The sequence below is a fragment of the Humulus lupulus genome, chromosome 3 (assembly GCF_963169125.1).
Source record: "Humulus lupulus chromosome 3, drHumLupu1.1, whole genome shotgun sequence".
Classification (NCBI taxonomy): Eukaryota; Viridiplantae; Streptophyta; class Magnoliopsida; order Rosales; family Cannabaceae; genus Humulus; species Humulus lupulus.
The window spans coordinates 31,016,194-31,032,489 of record NC_084795.1 but is presented as its reverse complement, the minus strand read 5'-3'; the positions used below and the strand labels follow the sequence as shown (position 1 = coordinate 31,032,489).

Here is a 16,296-nt window from a genome sequence, read left to right as displayed (position 1 = left end):
TGAATTATTTGGTCACTAAAGAAATACCATTTCATTGGTTTAAGCATGATAAATCTAAATTTTATTCTGAGATGAAATTTTTTATTTGGGATGACCTTTACCTTTTTAAATACTGTCCTGATCAAATAATTAGAAGATGCATTCAAAATTGTGACCAATCTAAAATTATATCTTTTTGTCATGATCATGCATGTGGAGGACATTTTAGTGGTAAGAAAACAACTGCTAAAGTTTTACAATGCTATTTTTATTGGTCTACTATCTTTCGTGATACATATATTTATTGTAAAGCTTGTGAGCGTTGTCAAAAGTTAGGAAGTGTGACTGAAAGAAGCATGATGCCTTTGAATCCTATTCTTATCATTGACATATTTGATGTTTGGGGCATTGATTTTATGAGACCATTTCCTAACTCTTTTGGTAATCTTTCTATTCTTGTTGGAGTTGATTGTGTGTCTAAATGGGTTGAAGCTATTGCATGCCACACTAATGACCACAAATTTGTGCTTTGGTTTTTGAAAGAAAATATATTTTCTCATTTTGGTTCACCATGTGCTATCATTAGTGATAACAGTACACACTTTTGTAATAAGCCATTTGAACATTTGATGAAACAATATGGCATTACACATAAAATCTCAACACCATATCACCCATAAACTAGTGGTCAAGTTGAAGTGTCTAATAGGGAAGTTAAGCACATTTTAGAGAAAACTGTTAATCCAAGTAGGAAAGATTGATCCTTAAGACCCACTGATGCATTATGGGCATATCGTACCGCGTACTAAACTCCCATTGGCATGTCACCCTACAAAATTGTGTATGGGAAGGCATGCCACACTTACCTGTTGAATTAGAACATAAAGCCTATTGGGAAATTAAGCAATTAAACTTTTCTTTAGACAAGGCAGGTGAGAAAAGAAAGCTTCAATTGAATGAGCTAGGTGAAATTAGGAATGATGCATATGACTATTCAAAAAAGTATGAGGATCGCATGAAATTTTACCATGACAAAAACATTTTGAGAAAAGATTTTTCTCCCAGTCAAAAAGTCATTATATACAACTCTCGTTTGCATCTATTCCCAAGAAAATTATGTCTAAGTGGACCGGTCCTTATATTGTTCGAGTTGTTTTCCCATTGGCCCTGCAAACCAACACGATTCTTTCCAGCGTGCTTTGTCCTCACTCGCACGCTTACTGGGAAAACTTCCTCGGAGGTCACCCATCATGAGACTACTCCAGGTCAAACATGCTTAACTTTGGAGTTCTCAAGTGATGGGCTACCAAAAGAAATATGCATCTTGTTGGCATAGGTAGTACCTATCAATCCATTTAAGCCCTCTTCAACTGTGTAGTCCCATACCTACATAGTCTTAGAATCATCACACTTGACCTTCCCAAGGTGATGTGGAATTGCACATCTTTTTACTCGGTCTTTCCCCCTGTGGATCACAGGATTCTGACTGTCACATTCACCCCTCCTTAGGGGTCCAACATCCCCATCGGCCACACTTCCGGCTGAGTCAAGGCTCTGATACCATTTTGTAATGCCCCATGCCACTATGGCTGCTTCCTAGAATGGCGACTGGCCCTGCAAACCAACACGAGTCTTTACAGTGTGCTTTGTCCTCACTCGCATGCTTCCTGGGAAAAATTCCCAGGAGGTCACCCATTATGAGACCTTTCTAGGTCAAGCATGCTTAACTTTGGAGTTATCAAGTGATGGGCTACCGAAAAGAAGATGCATCTTGTTGGCATAGATAGTACCCATCAATCCATTTAAGCCCTCTTCAATTGTGTAGTCCCATACCTACATAGTCTGAGAATCATCACACTTGACCTTCCACAAGCGTTGTGGGATTACATAGCTTTTACCCGATCTTTTCCCCTGCGGATCACAAGATTCTGACTGTCATAATCACCCCCCCCCTTGGGGTTTCGACGTCCCGTCGACCACACTTCCGATTGGGTCAAGGCTTTGAGACCTTTTGTAATGTCCTACGTCACTATGACTACTTCCTAGAATGACGATTGGCCCTACAAACCAAAACGAGTCTTTCCAGCGTGCTTTGTTTTCACTCGCACGCTTCCTGGGAAAACTTCCCAGGAGGTCACCCATCATGAGACTACTTCAGATCAAGCATGCTTAACTTTGGAGTTCTCAAGTGATGGGCTACGGAAAAGAAGATGCATCTTGTTGGCATAGGTAGTACCTATCATTCCATTTAAGCCCTCTTCAACTATGTAGTCCCATACCTACACAGTCTTATTGTAACAACCCCAAACTTCTAATAAGGCTTAAGGGTCTTGATTAGTGTGCCAAGAGGGCATAATTGGTATTCATGTGAATACATGATTTAATGCATGATTGTGTGGCATGCATGACTATATGATTATATGGAGATGATTAAGTGCATGTTTATGAGTATTAAATATGCATGTAGGCCCTGTTTTGCTTATAAGGACATATTTATAATTTTGGCCCGTAGAGGGCATAAAATGTAATTATTTGTGATAAATTGTTGAGACCACATTATTATGTGGATATATTTGCAGCATGTGGCTTGAGATGGTCCTAGTGAGCGGATTGGCGAAATAGTTACAGCAGGGATTTATACCCGACTCGGGGAAGCCTTGGGGGGTATTTTGGGAATTTGGGAGAATAATTTGGGAATTATTAGATATTGGGTAAATAATTGGAAGACAGGATTAATTGGTAAATGTTAGGAATATTTGAGGAATTAGCGGGAATCGGGAACAATGACTATTATACCCTTAGATTAATTAAAGGTTTAATTAGTATATGGAGGGGCAAAATGGTCATTTGGTTGTTAGAGGATATAACCTGACTTTCTTTCTAGATTATAACAGAAAGCTGTGGAAATATTGAAGGAAAGAAAGAAAAAGAAAAGTCTCTCTCAGCTCACCCCTTCTCTCTTTCACGTTCTCCTCTCTACTTCACTCTCCTTTGTTGAATTTGAAGTTGTGAATCAAATGGAGCCTAGGCTAGTCTTTGGGGTTGTGAACTTTGAAGTGATTGCAGGGGAATTAAGCTGGAAAAGTTGGGCTCCAAATTGAGGTAAGAACTTCAGTTTATCCTTGAATTTTTGTTGGGTTTCTGGGTATAAAGTAGTTGATGAACTTGGTTTATTTGTATAGAATTAAGCTGGGTTGATGTGAGGTTTTAACTAGGAATTCTGGGAATCAAAGCTCAAGGATTGGAGGATTGAGGCTGAGGGTTTGGCTGTCATTGAGGTAAGGATTTCTTCAATCTTCTGAGTAGTTCTCTGGTTTTTAGTTAGGGTTCTTGAGCTTCAAAGCTCAGTTTTGATTTTCGTGTTTGGTGAGGGTTTTAGCCAAGTTTTTGATGTCATTAGTTTTTTTTTTGGATGAGATATAGGGAATTATGGACTCAATTTTGTGTTTGGTTGATGATTGGAGTGAGTTCTTGGAGCTTTGGCTCGGGAAAATTCGAAGGGAGAAAACCAGAAATTTTCATTTCTGGTGCTAGCGCTATAGTGCTAGGTTGAGAGCGCTACAACACTAGGCTGCGTTTCTGGGGGGGCTTAAGTTTCTGACTGTAGCGCTGTAGCACTACCCTGCCTCCAGAACCTGATTTTTGGGTACTTTGTTGAGTTGTTGTCCAGGGGCTCATGGGTCAATTCCACCACCCAGTTTGGTAGAATTGGACTTCCCGAGAGCTTGAGATTGACCCCGAAGTTGGTTTACAGAATCGAATTATAATGAGGGTTATATTTATGGTTTGTGACTAGGTTTATCGCCAAGGCTCGAAGCTGAGGATCGTGCTCGGAACCATTTCACCTTCTTCGCTCGAAAAGTAAAGGTAAGAAAACTGCACCCTTTTGTGTGGTTGTGATGGAACTAAGAGCTCCCTATATTTGAATAGAATTTTTGTATGATTATGATATGCCATGAGAGCATGAAATAAACGGCCTAAGAGTGTAGAAACTGATATTTGTGCACAGGACGCGGCTCGGCCACTGGTAGCTGAGGTTAACTAAATAGTTATTGAGCTCGGCCTAAGCGAGCTGGAGTCAGTGAGTTAAACACTGGGCTTGGCCTAAGCGAGTCGAAGTCAGTGGATTAAACAGAGGGTGTGGTCTAAGTGCATCGACCCTGAGTATTGTATGATGATTTTGATAAACTGTTGATTATGAATGTGTTTAATGTTTTTAATCTGATGTTGATGGCTTGTTGAATACCTGGATGATAGACTGGTGATTCTTTGCTTGTCATCATTGATTTTGTGCCTGTTATGGCTTGATAAATATTTGGTTAATATCTTATGAATTATTTCATTGTCTGGATTGTTTATGCTATGTTATATAGTTTTCTTGCTGGGCCTCGGCTCACGGGTGCAAGTAATGGCAAGGGTAAGATGGTTCAACCATGAGTTGGAGAGCTCTGGGGGCGAGGTGTACATTGTCAGCTACTCGTCCGCCACGGTCGAGGGATTGTATAGGGACAGAAACCTAAAATGTGTATTTTGCCATTAGAGTGGCCTTGATTGTATATAACTTTTGGAATTTTGTAAATCTATCCTTTAAACCTTGTTTTTGGGATCCCATGTACCGAACATTTGTTTTAATGAGAAATTGTCTATTTATGGCCAAAATATTTTAACCCTAACATGTTTATGATTCTAGGATCACATTTTCATTTAAATAACTTGATTAGCAAGTCTTGTATTATTTAAAACACACAGTGTGACGACCTTGGTTATCCAGTGCGTTACACTTAGAATCATCACACTTGACCTTCCCTAGGTGATGTGGGATTGTACAACTTTTTACTCGGTCTTTCCCCCTGCGGATCACAGGATTTAGATTGTCACTGAAACCCTCCACCTCGGGGTGGTTGGTTGTTCGGGATATCTTGCCCTTGTGGGACAAACGGTCCTTCGGGCTGGTTACCTCTCTGACCCTGGTTATTCTGTTGGTGGACTTGGCTCGGTGACTCATCATGATCATATCCATCGACATAGTGGGGTCTGTATGCACTACTAACCTTTGGTTCCTCCATTCTAGATCTTGGTCGATACTTTTGGTGCTGTCTGTACCGACCAGAATGTTGTTGGTTGTTCTGGGGCTGACCACTCCTATTCGGCGCTGGTGCTCAGGGGTTGCCATCTCATCCTGCAGCACCGTGATTTCTGTCATGGCCACTGTCCTGAGATCTCAGCCGAAAGTTTCCTACTTGGTTCTGTCCCATGCACCACCTTGGACGGACCTGTTCATCTGCTGGTAAGGGTCGCCTATTGTTGTTGGCTTGGGCGCCCCGACCAAATCTGTGACTCCTGGTCAGACCCTGATTCCCATTCTGAGGTTGAGCCTCTGGTCCATTCATGACTCCATCACCGAAACCAAATATAGGAGGACGTTGTTGGTTGTGGGAAGTTTTTCTAGCTGCAGTCCCTATACCCTGAGTTTGCTGCTGTTGTATATAATTGCAAATGGATTCAGCAGTCTCCCTAGTTCAGTGCTCCATGACTTCCTGACGGGCCTGCACCTCTCACGCATGTCAATCAATCCATTTGTGGAAATCTCTTATTTGTTTTTTGAAAGCCTCATTAAGGGCCTCCTCAGCGGTAGCTCGCCCCTGGTTCATGGTGGCAAGCTGATCTTGCATCTGTCCCATGACCTCCCTCATATGCTCAATTTCGGGGTCAAGTCCTTCGATATCTATGTGGGGCTCATACCGTCCAGGACCTCTAGCTCTTAGTCCTGACTGGTCGGTACCCTTTGCAGCAACTCCACCTGACATTCCTGCATGTGTGATTCTAGCAGAGGCAGCAGCTTCGCATTCTGGTGTAGTGGGCCCAGCGGTTTGTTCCCCGACACCAGATGGGTTCCTGGGCGACAAATCACCTCGCCGCCCATTCAAATTGCCCATCGATGGAACTTGGTGAGAGGTTTCAACCTCGGGCTCTGGAGGCTCTTGGCTTGACCTTCTGGTTGAGACTACCATCCTTGCAACAATGGAATCCGAATGTGATTGACTTGGGCTCTCAATGAAAGCACCAAAATGTTGACTGGCTTTTTGTTCAACTAACGCAGATTTAAATTAATTAATTAGAGAGCTTTCAATTAGACAATAAATGAACCACAAATAAGCCAAAACCTAATAACTACGAGCAATAAATGACAAACAACACCAGACTTATAGAGGTTCGACCACAAGAAATGGTAATGACCTACTTCCTCTTACATTTGTATTGATCTTAAGGGTTTACACAAGATAACCAATGAATATAGGTAGTTTTCTAGGTGTAAAAGACAATACAGAATGAAAAAATCGTGGCTAAGTATCAAGCCAGACTGCTCAATATGTTTCTGGTGCTGGTCGGTTGGCTATTTTTATGAAACCCCTCCATTGTGTGGGGAGATTTTGTATGTATACTCTCCCTCACGTCCAAGGGTTGCGCTTGAGCATACTAATGGGGAAATATCCCTACATTCTCGCAAGAGGTTGCTGTCCTATTCTTTAGGAGCCTTGACCGAGTTTTTAGGGCTATTAGGTGCAGGGCGAGTGTAGCTGTCTTCATCTGAGCAAGTATGTCTGTTCATCATACCAACCAGCTGCTCTCCTGGCAAGCGTATCGAGCAGTGACTGCTATTCATTTGTCAAGTGTATTCCGACCAGCCTGTACCGACTGTTGGATGCCATGGCATGTGTCAAAAATATGATGCCATGTGTCCACAGTGTGATGCCACGTCATATGTGCAAAATTTTGAGATAACAATTATTTGCTTATCAAGATTTTCATTCATACTTTGAATAAGGTTCTTGACTAGCATCTAAGATTTGTAATATTGAACTATTCATATTATGCATTGTTGATTAAGAAAGTGTAGAACCTTAAATTCCCAACAACTTTTGTAATTACACCCATGACATCTCGTTTAAACTCCTTAGGTTCACTAGAATCTGTCCTAATCCATTGAGTGTTTGGTTGACAAAGAAATTGAGTGATCTCGTCATGATTTGGATTCTCCTCCATTTGACTATATTCATCTTCATTAATATCGGGGTGCCCATAAACTCGATTGATTGTTGATTTTGAAAAATTCACATCAACTCCTCTAACTGTAACCTTGGAGGAAACATGAGAAACTCTATTAGTATAGAATTCCCTCACTATAGGTATCACTACAACATGTCGATCCCTCTTCTCAATTTGATCAACAATTTTTGGATAGGCATGAAGAATCTCTAAATCAAATTCTCTTTCCTATACCATCTTATTTTGTTTAGTGATGGCTTCTTGGTAGTGCTTAAAGGCTTCTTTTGAAACAAACTTTATTGTATCATATTGGGGCCCGGAAGAGGATGGGTCTTGGGCATTCTTTCTACTTCTCTTAGGTGTCATGATTCCACTTCACAAATTCACTAAGAAAATAAAGAATAGGGGTTTGGGGTATTTGATTTTTGGCGGTCATATTACCAACTCTTTGACATCGATCACAAGACTTGCAAAATAAATATGAATGTTTGAAGATTGTAGGCCAATAGAAACCACTTTCAAGTACTTTTTGGGCTGTTCTCTTTGGTCCAAAATGCCCACCACAAGTATAAGAATGAGAGAGTGTGAAAATATAAAGAAATTCAAATTCAGGAACACACCTTCTAATAACTTGATTGGCACAATGCTTTCATAGATAAGGTTCATCCCATATATAGTACTTAGCATCATGCTTAATCTTGTTTTGTTGTGCTTATGTGAGATCTCCTGGTAGCTACTTGGTGGCTAGAAAATTAACAATGTCGACATACAAAGGAGTGACCTCATTTAATGCTAGTTGCTCATCAAGATTTTTTTCATATAAAGGAAGTGATTCTTCTTTATGTATAAGGAGACTAAGGTGATCCGCTACCAAGTTTTCAACACCTCGCTTGTCTTTAATTTCCAAATCAAATTCTTGTAAGAGAAGAATCTATCAAATAAGTTGAGGCTTATTGTTGACCACGATTTTGGCCAACGATGAGTAGACGTTAAAACTACAACGAACCATCAAGAGAAAAATACGACACAAATAATTTTATAGTGGTTCAGCCCCAATTTATTGGTAATAGCCTAATCCACTTGGAGTTGTGATATATATCCTACACTTAAGATCAGATGAACTTGAGCCAACTGAGTTTCTTAAGTGTAAGTAGAAAAATACATAGTTTCTCTCTCTAAACTCTGTTAGAAAATGCCCCAAGAATACCCCAAGTAACAGTCCCAAAGTCTCCAAACTAGAGAGTTTTTCTCAATCTAAAAAGATCTGATCCCTAAAATGATACCATGAGCCATTTATTTATAGGCTCATGGATCGTACATCAGATATTCCCTTTGACCGGGTCCTTTCTGTTATTCTCACAATATTTAATTAATAATAATATTTAAAATACAACAATATGCTATTCTTTGGGATAATATGAGAGATTCCTGCGCAGGTATGATCGATTCTAGCTGAAGCCGTTACTGGGATCTTTTACGTAGCAATGATCTGTTTAGTCAGTCCACATCACACCCAAAAGGAAAACTGGAGAGCCAAAACACTTCACCGGTCGGCCAAACCCTCACTGGTCGGCCAAGACAAGTGACTGGTCGACCAAACACCTGTCTGGTCGGCCAAACACTTGACTGGTCGGACAAACACCTGACTGATCGGACAAGCACCTGACTGGTCGGACAAGCACCTGACTGGTCGGACAAGCACCTGACTGGTCGGTCATGACACTTCTCCGGTCTAACATGACACATCTCTGGTCTAACATGACATGGTCTAACATAGCACCTCTTTGGTCTAACATGACACTTGATTGGTTAGTCAAAAATCTTCATCGGTCGGATAGAAATTCTATCAGATCGGCCAGATCACTTTATCACAACTCCGAAGAGCCAACACATTTATTGACTATTAATGTGCCTTTTATTGACCATGCATTGCCACTTGTCACTTCTAATTGCCACGTCATCGAACTGAAATTTTGGGGATAACACTTATCATTTTTCTTAGTGAGCAAGTATTTGAGAGCGACATGGTTGGAATAAATAATGACTTTGGTTCCAATCAAGTAAAATCGAAACTTTTCCAATGCAAAGATGAATGCCAACAATTCCTTCTCCGTGTAGAATTATTAAGTTTAGCATCATTAAGAGTGCGAGCGACATAATAAATAGCATGAGGAATCTTACCAACTCGTTGCCCAAGAATTGCTCCTACCACATAATCATTGCATCGCACATAATCTCAAATGGTAAATCCCAATTTAGTGGCTGAATTATTGGAGCTCTTGTTAAAGATTCTTTCAATTTGTTAAACGCCACTAAACACTTGTTATCAAACTCAAATACCACATATTTTTGTAAAAGCTTGCATAGAATGACACCATTTGAATCGAACTTACCCATTTATTATCTGAGATATGATAGATAACACCAACACCAAGGAGCTTTAGGATGTCATTTTTCATCACTTCCATCATTGGTCGATTTAACCGCCATTGAGCTTCCCTTGTAGGCTTTGACCCATTTTCAAGCAAAATACGATGCATACACATGGTGGTACTTATGCCTTTAATATATGTTATAGTCCACCCAATCGCTGTTTTGTAATCCCGAAGCACTTGTATCAATCATTGTTCTTGAACTTGGTTGAGATTCTTCGTTATTATGATTGGTAGTGTTTCATTGTAATATCTCAAATTTGCTAATAGGGCTTAGTGTCTTGATTAGCAAGAGGAAATAGAAGAAAGAATAAACAACAAGAACAATGAAATAAATCACTCTCACTTACACAACCAAAGTAAAGAGCATTGGGGATCACTAACTTGAACAAGGTTTACAACCTTTGCCCAAAAAAATATTTCCCCTATCTCAAGCACTAAGAGATTATCTCAATCTTGTAAATAACTCTCTGGAATAATCAAGCATTTTTGATGTATTTCTAGCCAAGTGCTCTAGTGGATAGAAATAATTTGTCTTACAAGTGAGCAATAGGCTCCTATTTATAGAGTTTTAAGACACCCTTTGAATTTCAAATTCCACTAACCCCCATAGTTGTTACCAATGTTTAATTGGATGTTTATGGAGTTAAAAATGAGTTTTAGGAGTTACATGAGGTGTTAAAACTGTTCAAGATGGAAAAAAGAAGTTGGAGTTGGTTGTCAGCATCCCTGACCATGGCCAGAGATGTTCCTGGCCGCGACCACTGGCCTCTGTCCCCTAGGCCATGGCCAGGGATAATTAGTGGCAGCGGCCATAACTCAATTTTTAGCAAAACTCAACTTTTGCATTTCCAAACGGTTCTATCCTCTTCCCACATGACTTTGTAACCTCCATACACATTATGGAGGTTAAAATCATGTCTCTAACAACTATTTCACTTATGACTTTGATGAATTCAAATCAAATTGTGTAACATAAAATCTATACTGGGTGATATTTGAGAGTTACAAATTTATAACTGATTTTGTAACTCCAAAATATGTTACATTTGGGCACACACATGTGTCCAATTTTGTAACTCTCAATAATATGTTACAAGGTGTGACAAATCACATTTTGTCACATTATTTAATCTAACATTATATTATTTAAAATAATATAACAATGATATTAACAAATTTACAAGAATATATAATATATGTTTTTTTTAAAAAAAAAAAAAGAAATTTAATGTATGACATAGTTCATTAGTTTTGTCAACGTCATATTTATTATTACATATAAATTATCATCACACAATTCAAAATAAATAATGTGGTTTCACTTAAAATTATTACAAGTGTAGATAAGTTTTTGCGTGTTAGAGTATTTATAGCATCTCTTTATAATAATAGATCTTGATTGCAACATTTCGTAGCAATAAACATTAAAATTGCTTTAATTACTATATCTGCAAAGAGTAGGGACTTATTTAAATTGTTAACCAATCACATTATCTAATGTTTAGGTGCATATTTCAATTATATACATATCACTACTCATTTGCAAACCTTATGAAAACTCACGACTTCATTCTAGTAATTAGTACTATAGTGTACATACACATGTGTGCATGCATATACGCTGGCTAAGCTAGCTCTGTGAAATGCTATAGATTTTAATTGCCCAGGAAAAATCATGCATGACAAACTGAAATTAATCATATTTGTAACAAAATATATAGGAATAGTTTTGGAAATTAAGCACACAAAAAAAACACATGTTTATCAGTACAAATAGAATTATTTTGAAGTACGAACTGTTGTTCATAATTATTTGTGATTGTATAACAAAAGAATTCAATATGACAGATATGATTTAAGTATAGCACTAAACCCAGTTAGCTGCCATATTAGTTATTTTATATGGTTTGTGGATTAGATAAAAAAAGTAAAATAATAAAAGAAGTGTAATAATTTACATACTACGTACCACTAACTGATCTAGTACTAGTAGTATATATATCATATGATTAAACTAAGTGAATATATTATATATCTAGAGAGAGAGAGAGAGAGAGAGAGAGAGAATGGATTAAAAGGAAGTAGTGTAGATTTGCATCTGACTCAAGATATGCTCAAAGTTATCGGTTGACTTGTCGATGGTGTGGGAATGCATGCCTTCATAAGTAGTCACTACAATCCCTTCGTCTTTCGTTAACCTCTGCACTTGTTTCTTCACGTTACAACCTTGATGCGTGCACCTATAGTAGCTTCTGCATTATCATCACATAATTATATCATCCTTATAATCTCTCTCAAAGTTTAATGATCTATAGAAAAATATGAATGGGGTAATTAAGAAAAATTTAGATCATATTTTTAGTAACTTATTCTTAATGTTTAAATATTGCTAACACTCGACATTATATCTAAAATGTAAAACTTTGCATTCATATATATATCAAACAAATACTCATATTATTACTTTTCAATACCCTTATATCTTGTTCGGTAACACGCAAATAAACAGTTTTATGTTTATTATTTGAATAAAAACACAAGAACAAAATGTAAAAATACATTTGGTAAGTTTATTTCTTTTTTTTATTTTTCAATTAATTTTTATATAATTTCGAAACCAACTTTTTCTTTCCTTCCTCATCAGTTGTTTTGTATCAAACACATTTTTATTTTTTACCAAACAAAAACAAAAAAAAGTTACCAAACACATTTTTATTTTATAAAAATAATTAAAAAAGAATAAAACAAAAATATTATTTTTATTTTTGTGTTTAAATAATTAAATTTTTTTTTACCAACAGCAACCTTAATTAAATCTCTCTCAAGGAGATCTAATTGGGTAAGAAAATGTCTCCTGAATACATGCATAATAATAATTATTTTTCATTAATTTTATATTGAATATATTATTTTGGTCATTTCAGTTTTAGTTAAATATTAAAATTAGTTTTTATTTAAAAAAATTATAATAATAATATTTGTCTTACAAAATTTATTATAATTAATCTTTAGATTAATCAATTTTTATTTTTAATGACTATTGTATCTTGAAGTGTTATAGTAAAAAAAAAAACTTGATCCAAAATTTGAGTGTAGGGGTTAACTTTTATAGATTTTAGTGAAACAAAATATTGTTATTGAAATTTTATAACAAAAATTTAGGTATTATATTCAGCTAAGACTGCTGATCATGATGACATACAAAATTATACATTTTCCCTAATTTGCAACAAGTAACAATAGATATTATAAACAAAAATGAATTTATCATGAGGCTCATACTTGTATGCCATACATAGCTAGTTGCTAGCAAATTATTAAAGCAAAGAAACTATCTCATATAATACACTCTCACAGTACTTTATTCCAGCATTTTTAATTGTCCTTTAAAATCCTTAATTTGTTTACACAATACATGATATCTAGGATCAATGGAGTATGTAAATAGTAGCTAGATTACAGCTAGTTTAGCTAAATACAATCAATAACAAAAACCACAGTACATATCAAATTTTCCAGATATATATAATTAGAGGAATTTTTTAATAAAATCCTAAGAATAAGAATTCGGCACCAACGAAAGAATTCGGCCTGATCCACTATACCAATTAAATTTCATTAGTTTATAATTAATTAAATAGTGTTGTGAAATTATAATAAAAAATATTAAATTATTATTACCAAATTAATCAAAGTTCATTTGTGGTATGAAATCATTATTGCTTCATTCGATGGTATCATATCTGAATATAGCAGAAATTAGAAATACAACGCCCACTCTTACATGATTTCTTACCCTGTATATATATATGTCCCAATCAAATTCTTTTTTTACACCTAATTAACAATTATATTCCAAAATCATTGCCATATATATATATAATAATTAATAAAAAAAAAAGCAGAAAAATATGAACGTACCTTGGAAATTTGTTGTTCTTGACGGCCTTTTGGCCGTACTTCCTCCATCTATAGCCATCATCAAGTATATCAACTTGGCTTCTGGTCTGAAAAGCATACCTAGGCTTTCTTGCTTTCTTGTTATTACTATTATCTCCTTTTCTCTTCTCCGATTTCATAACCTGACCATTACTGTCGGAGCTCTGATCAATCTGAATCTGACGATGGCCATGATGATCATCATTATTGGAGCTAGCTGGGATCTCCATCTCTGACATCAGCCCCAAGAATCCAATATTCGATGAAGAAGACTTATTATTGTTACCTTGATTTTCTGTGTTGTTGTAACCTTGATTATTACTACTATTATGGAGATTAAAATCCACAGCTGGGCTTAATGACAGGGTTGAAGAAGAAGCTGGCGGTGAAGAATTTGATGCAAATGGAAGAAATTTAGATAGGTAATTCTCCATAATCTATATCTAAAGTATGGCTAGAGAGAGAGAGAGAGAGAGAGAGAGAGAGTATGAAGTAGTATGAATTATTTTTTATGTGGCGGTAGCTTAAGAAAGGGTGTCATATAGTTTTTTTTTAATTATTTAAAAAAAAATTAAATAGTAATAATAGTTATATATATATATATAAAGATAATATGATAGGGGTATGGTGGGGGAGATTTGATTGAAATTAAAGACAATAAGGCGGCGGCTTGGGGGGGCGATGGCTAAACAATGGGGCCTATATTCCTTATCCTACACTCGATGTCGTAAACGGCACGTAAATTAGTGATATTAATATTAGTAATAGTAGATTATTATTAAGTGTACTTTATGGTAATTAAATTACAATAATTAAATTTTAGAGGTAATGAAATGAGCGACGAAGTTTTGGCTAATACAGTAATTGGATGCCCAATAATAATAATAACTAATTGGACGCTCGTCTATTATTATTATTATTATTATTCTTGGTTGGTTTTGACCAAACTTCAGATTTCGTACTGGTTATACTTTTCTTCTATAGTTGAATTATGGTTCTTAGCTAATTATTTTAATATATAATTTTGAAGACATTTATTTATGCTATGCTAGCCATATGGCCCATACACATATACACTCACTTTAACTTATATGTGCCACGTTGTAAAAACCAATTTGCTTTCATGTATATTTATATACATATACATATACATATACATATGGTATTATTATTATTGCAACAGTTTTGATCTTGGTCAAAGTTATACGTGTTTGCAATTATTCTTTTGCTTTCTTATCTTGAATTTTTTATACAAGTGTTTATATTTCATGTACAATCTTTTTGTTCTTTCTAGTTTGTATAAATATTATTATACATAGATTGTGTACGTAGGTACTTATACGTACACATCCCATGTATATAAATTTACTTCATTATTTTTGCCTATATAATGTTTTCATGGGCTCAAAAGTTTTCTTTATTCTTTTCTTAGCGAACATGTTTTCAAGTACGCATGTTATGTTATATGCTGGTCAAATATATATACATATATATAATTATATATTATATATGTATGTAATTATGATTATTTTATTCGATTTATAAGAGATTCAGTGTATGTGGAAAATGTTGCTGCAAAAAAAAGATTTTGTGGAAAATATACAAGCCACATATGCAACTGTTTCTAGTCCATGCAATTTGACTAATATGCAGAGAGAGAAAGTTTATATCATTTTTCTAAAATCTATGAAATAATAATAATACATACATACATACAGTAACTATTGTTTTATTTTATTTTGTATAAATTTATTGATAATTAAGTCTGGTCAGAGTAAGTTTTACTAGGAAACAATTATTTCAATGCATGTGTTTCAACTAATACATATGATTTTGGAGAGAAAGAGATAGAGAGCAGAGAATTCAACATGTTGGGTTTGAATATTGTGAAGAAGCAGCTGGGAAATTTAAAAAAGAACACATGTTATTAGCATAAGGTTTGAACGGGTTGGTAGTGGTCGTCTCTCACCAATTAAAAATAAAAACCACTTAAATTCATCTGGTACTATATTTCTCTCTCCCTCTCTAGATCTAAATAAATTTATATGTTTATATAAGGTATCAAAAGTAAAGACTAGTCTTATTGAATACCTACTAAACATTATATATAGTAACGTAGTATTATATTTTTAAAATAATAGATCTTAATTTTAATAAATATAATTGATTAAGATAAATTATCGTGTGAGTATCTATTTGTGTAATATTTATGTGCATATAGTTATTTTGAATCCAAATATCACTGCTCATATATTATTACTAATGTGGCAGTTAACTTGTGTAAACGTAAATATATGCATAATTAAGTACAGAATTATGTATCTATGATATCTCAATATGTTTAATGATATGCTTTCTGTCGGTACCACTCCTACCATTTGGAAAGAAAAAAAAATGGAGAAGGGTTGATCTGGTTATTATAAAAAAATAAGCAAGCACACAAGTTTGACCACGTGTGCATGAGCATGTACAAATTTGACCCAAAGACTGCACCTGAATCAGATACCATACATTCGTTTAGTTGTTTATTTTTACAACCAATTCCCTGAATTTGAAAAACAGTATGTGAAATAATTAGTTGTAGCACGAACTGAGTGTGTATATAAATATAGTCAAATTAAAATTTAAAAGATTGGATCACATGCAAAAAAAAAAAAAATCTACTTACTTTTTACTGGATTGAAGAAAATTTTGTATTGCAATGATAAAAAATAATTTTAGTGATAATTATGAAGTATAAAATTAAAAATAATGAAACGTTGATGGCCGCCCTATCATAATTAAGCTTCTCTTCGTTATAATTAGTAGACAAATTAATGATTTATATCTTAGAGTGTAAGTGTGTGTAAATCATTTGTTCCAATAATTATATCCTTTCTATAAATATTACATTGCT

General features: G+C 35.4%; 1 protein-coding gene across 1 annotated transcript; it reads right to left on the bottom strand.

Annotated features, from left to right (window-relative positions):
- Positions 1-11,240: 11,240 nt before the first annotated feature.
- Positions 11,241-13,914, bottom strand: LOC133822452 (probable WRKY transcription factor 75). Its single transcript, XM_062254791.1, has 2 exons — positions 13,383-13,914; positions 11,241-11,713 (listed from the first exon to the last, which is right to left on the bottom strand). The coding sequence occupies exons 1-2, from the start codon at positions 13,832-13,834 to the stop codon at positions 11,533-11,535; spliced, it is 633 nt and encodes a 210-aa protein (XP_062110775.1). The 5' UTR covers positions 13,835-13,914; the 3' UTR covers positions 11,241-11,532.
- Positions 13,915-16,296: the final 2,382 nt, after the last annotated feature.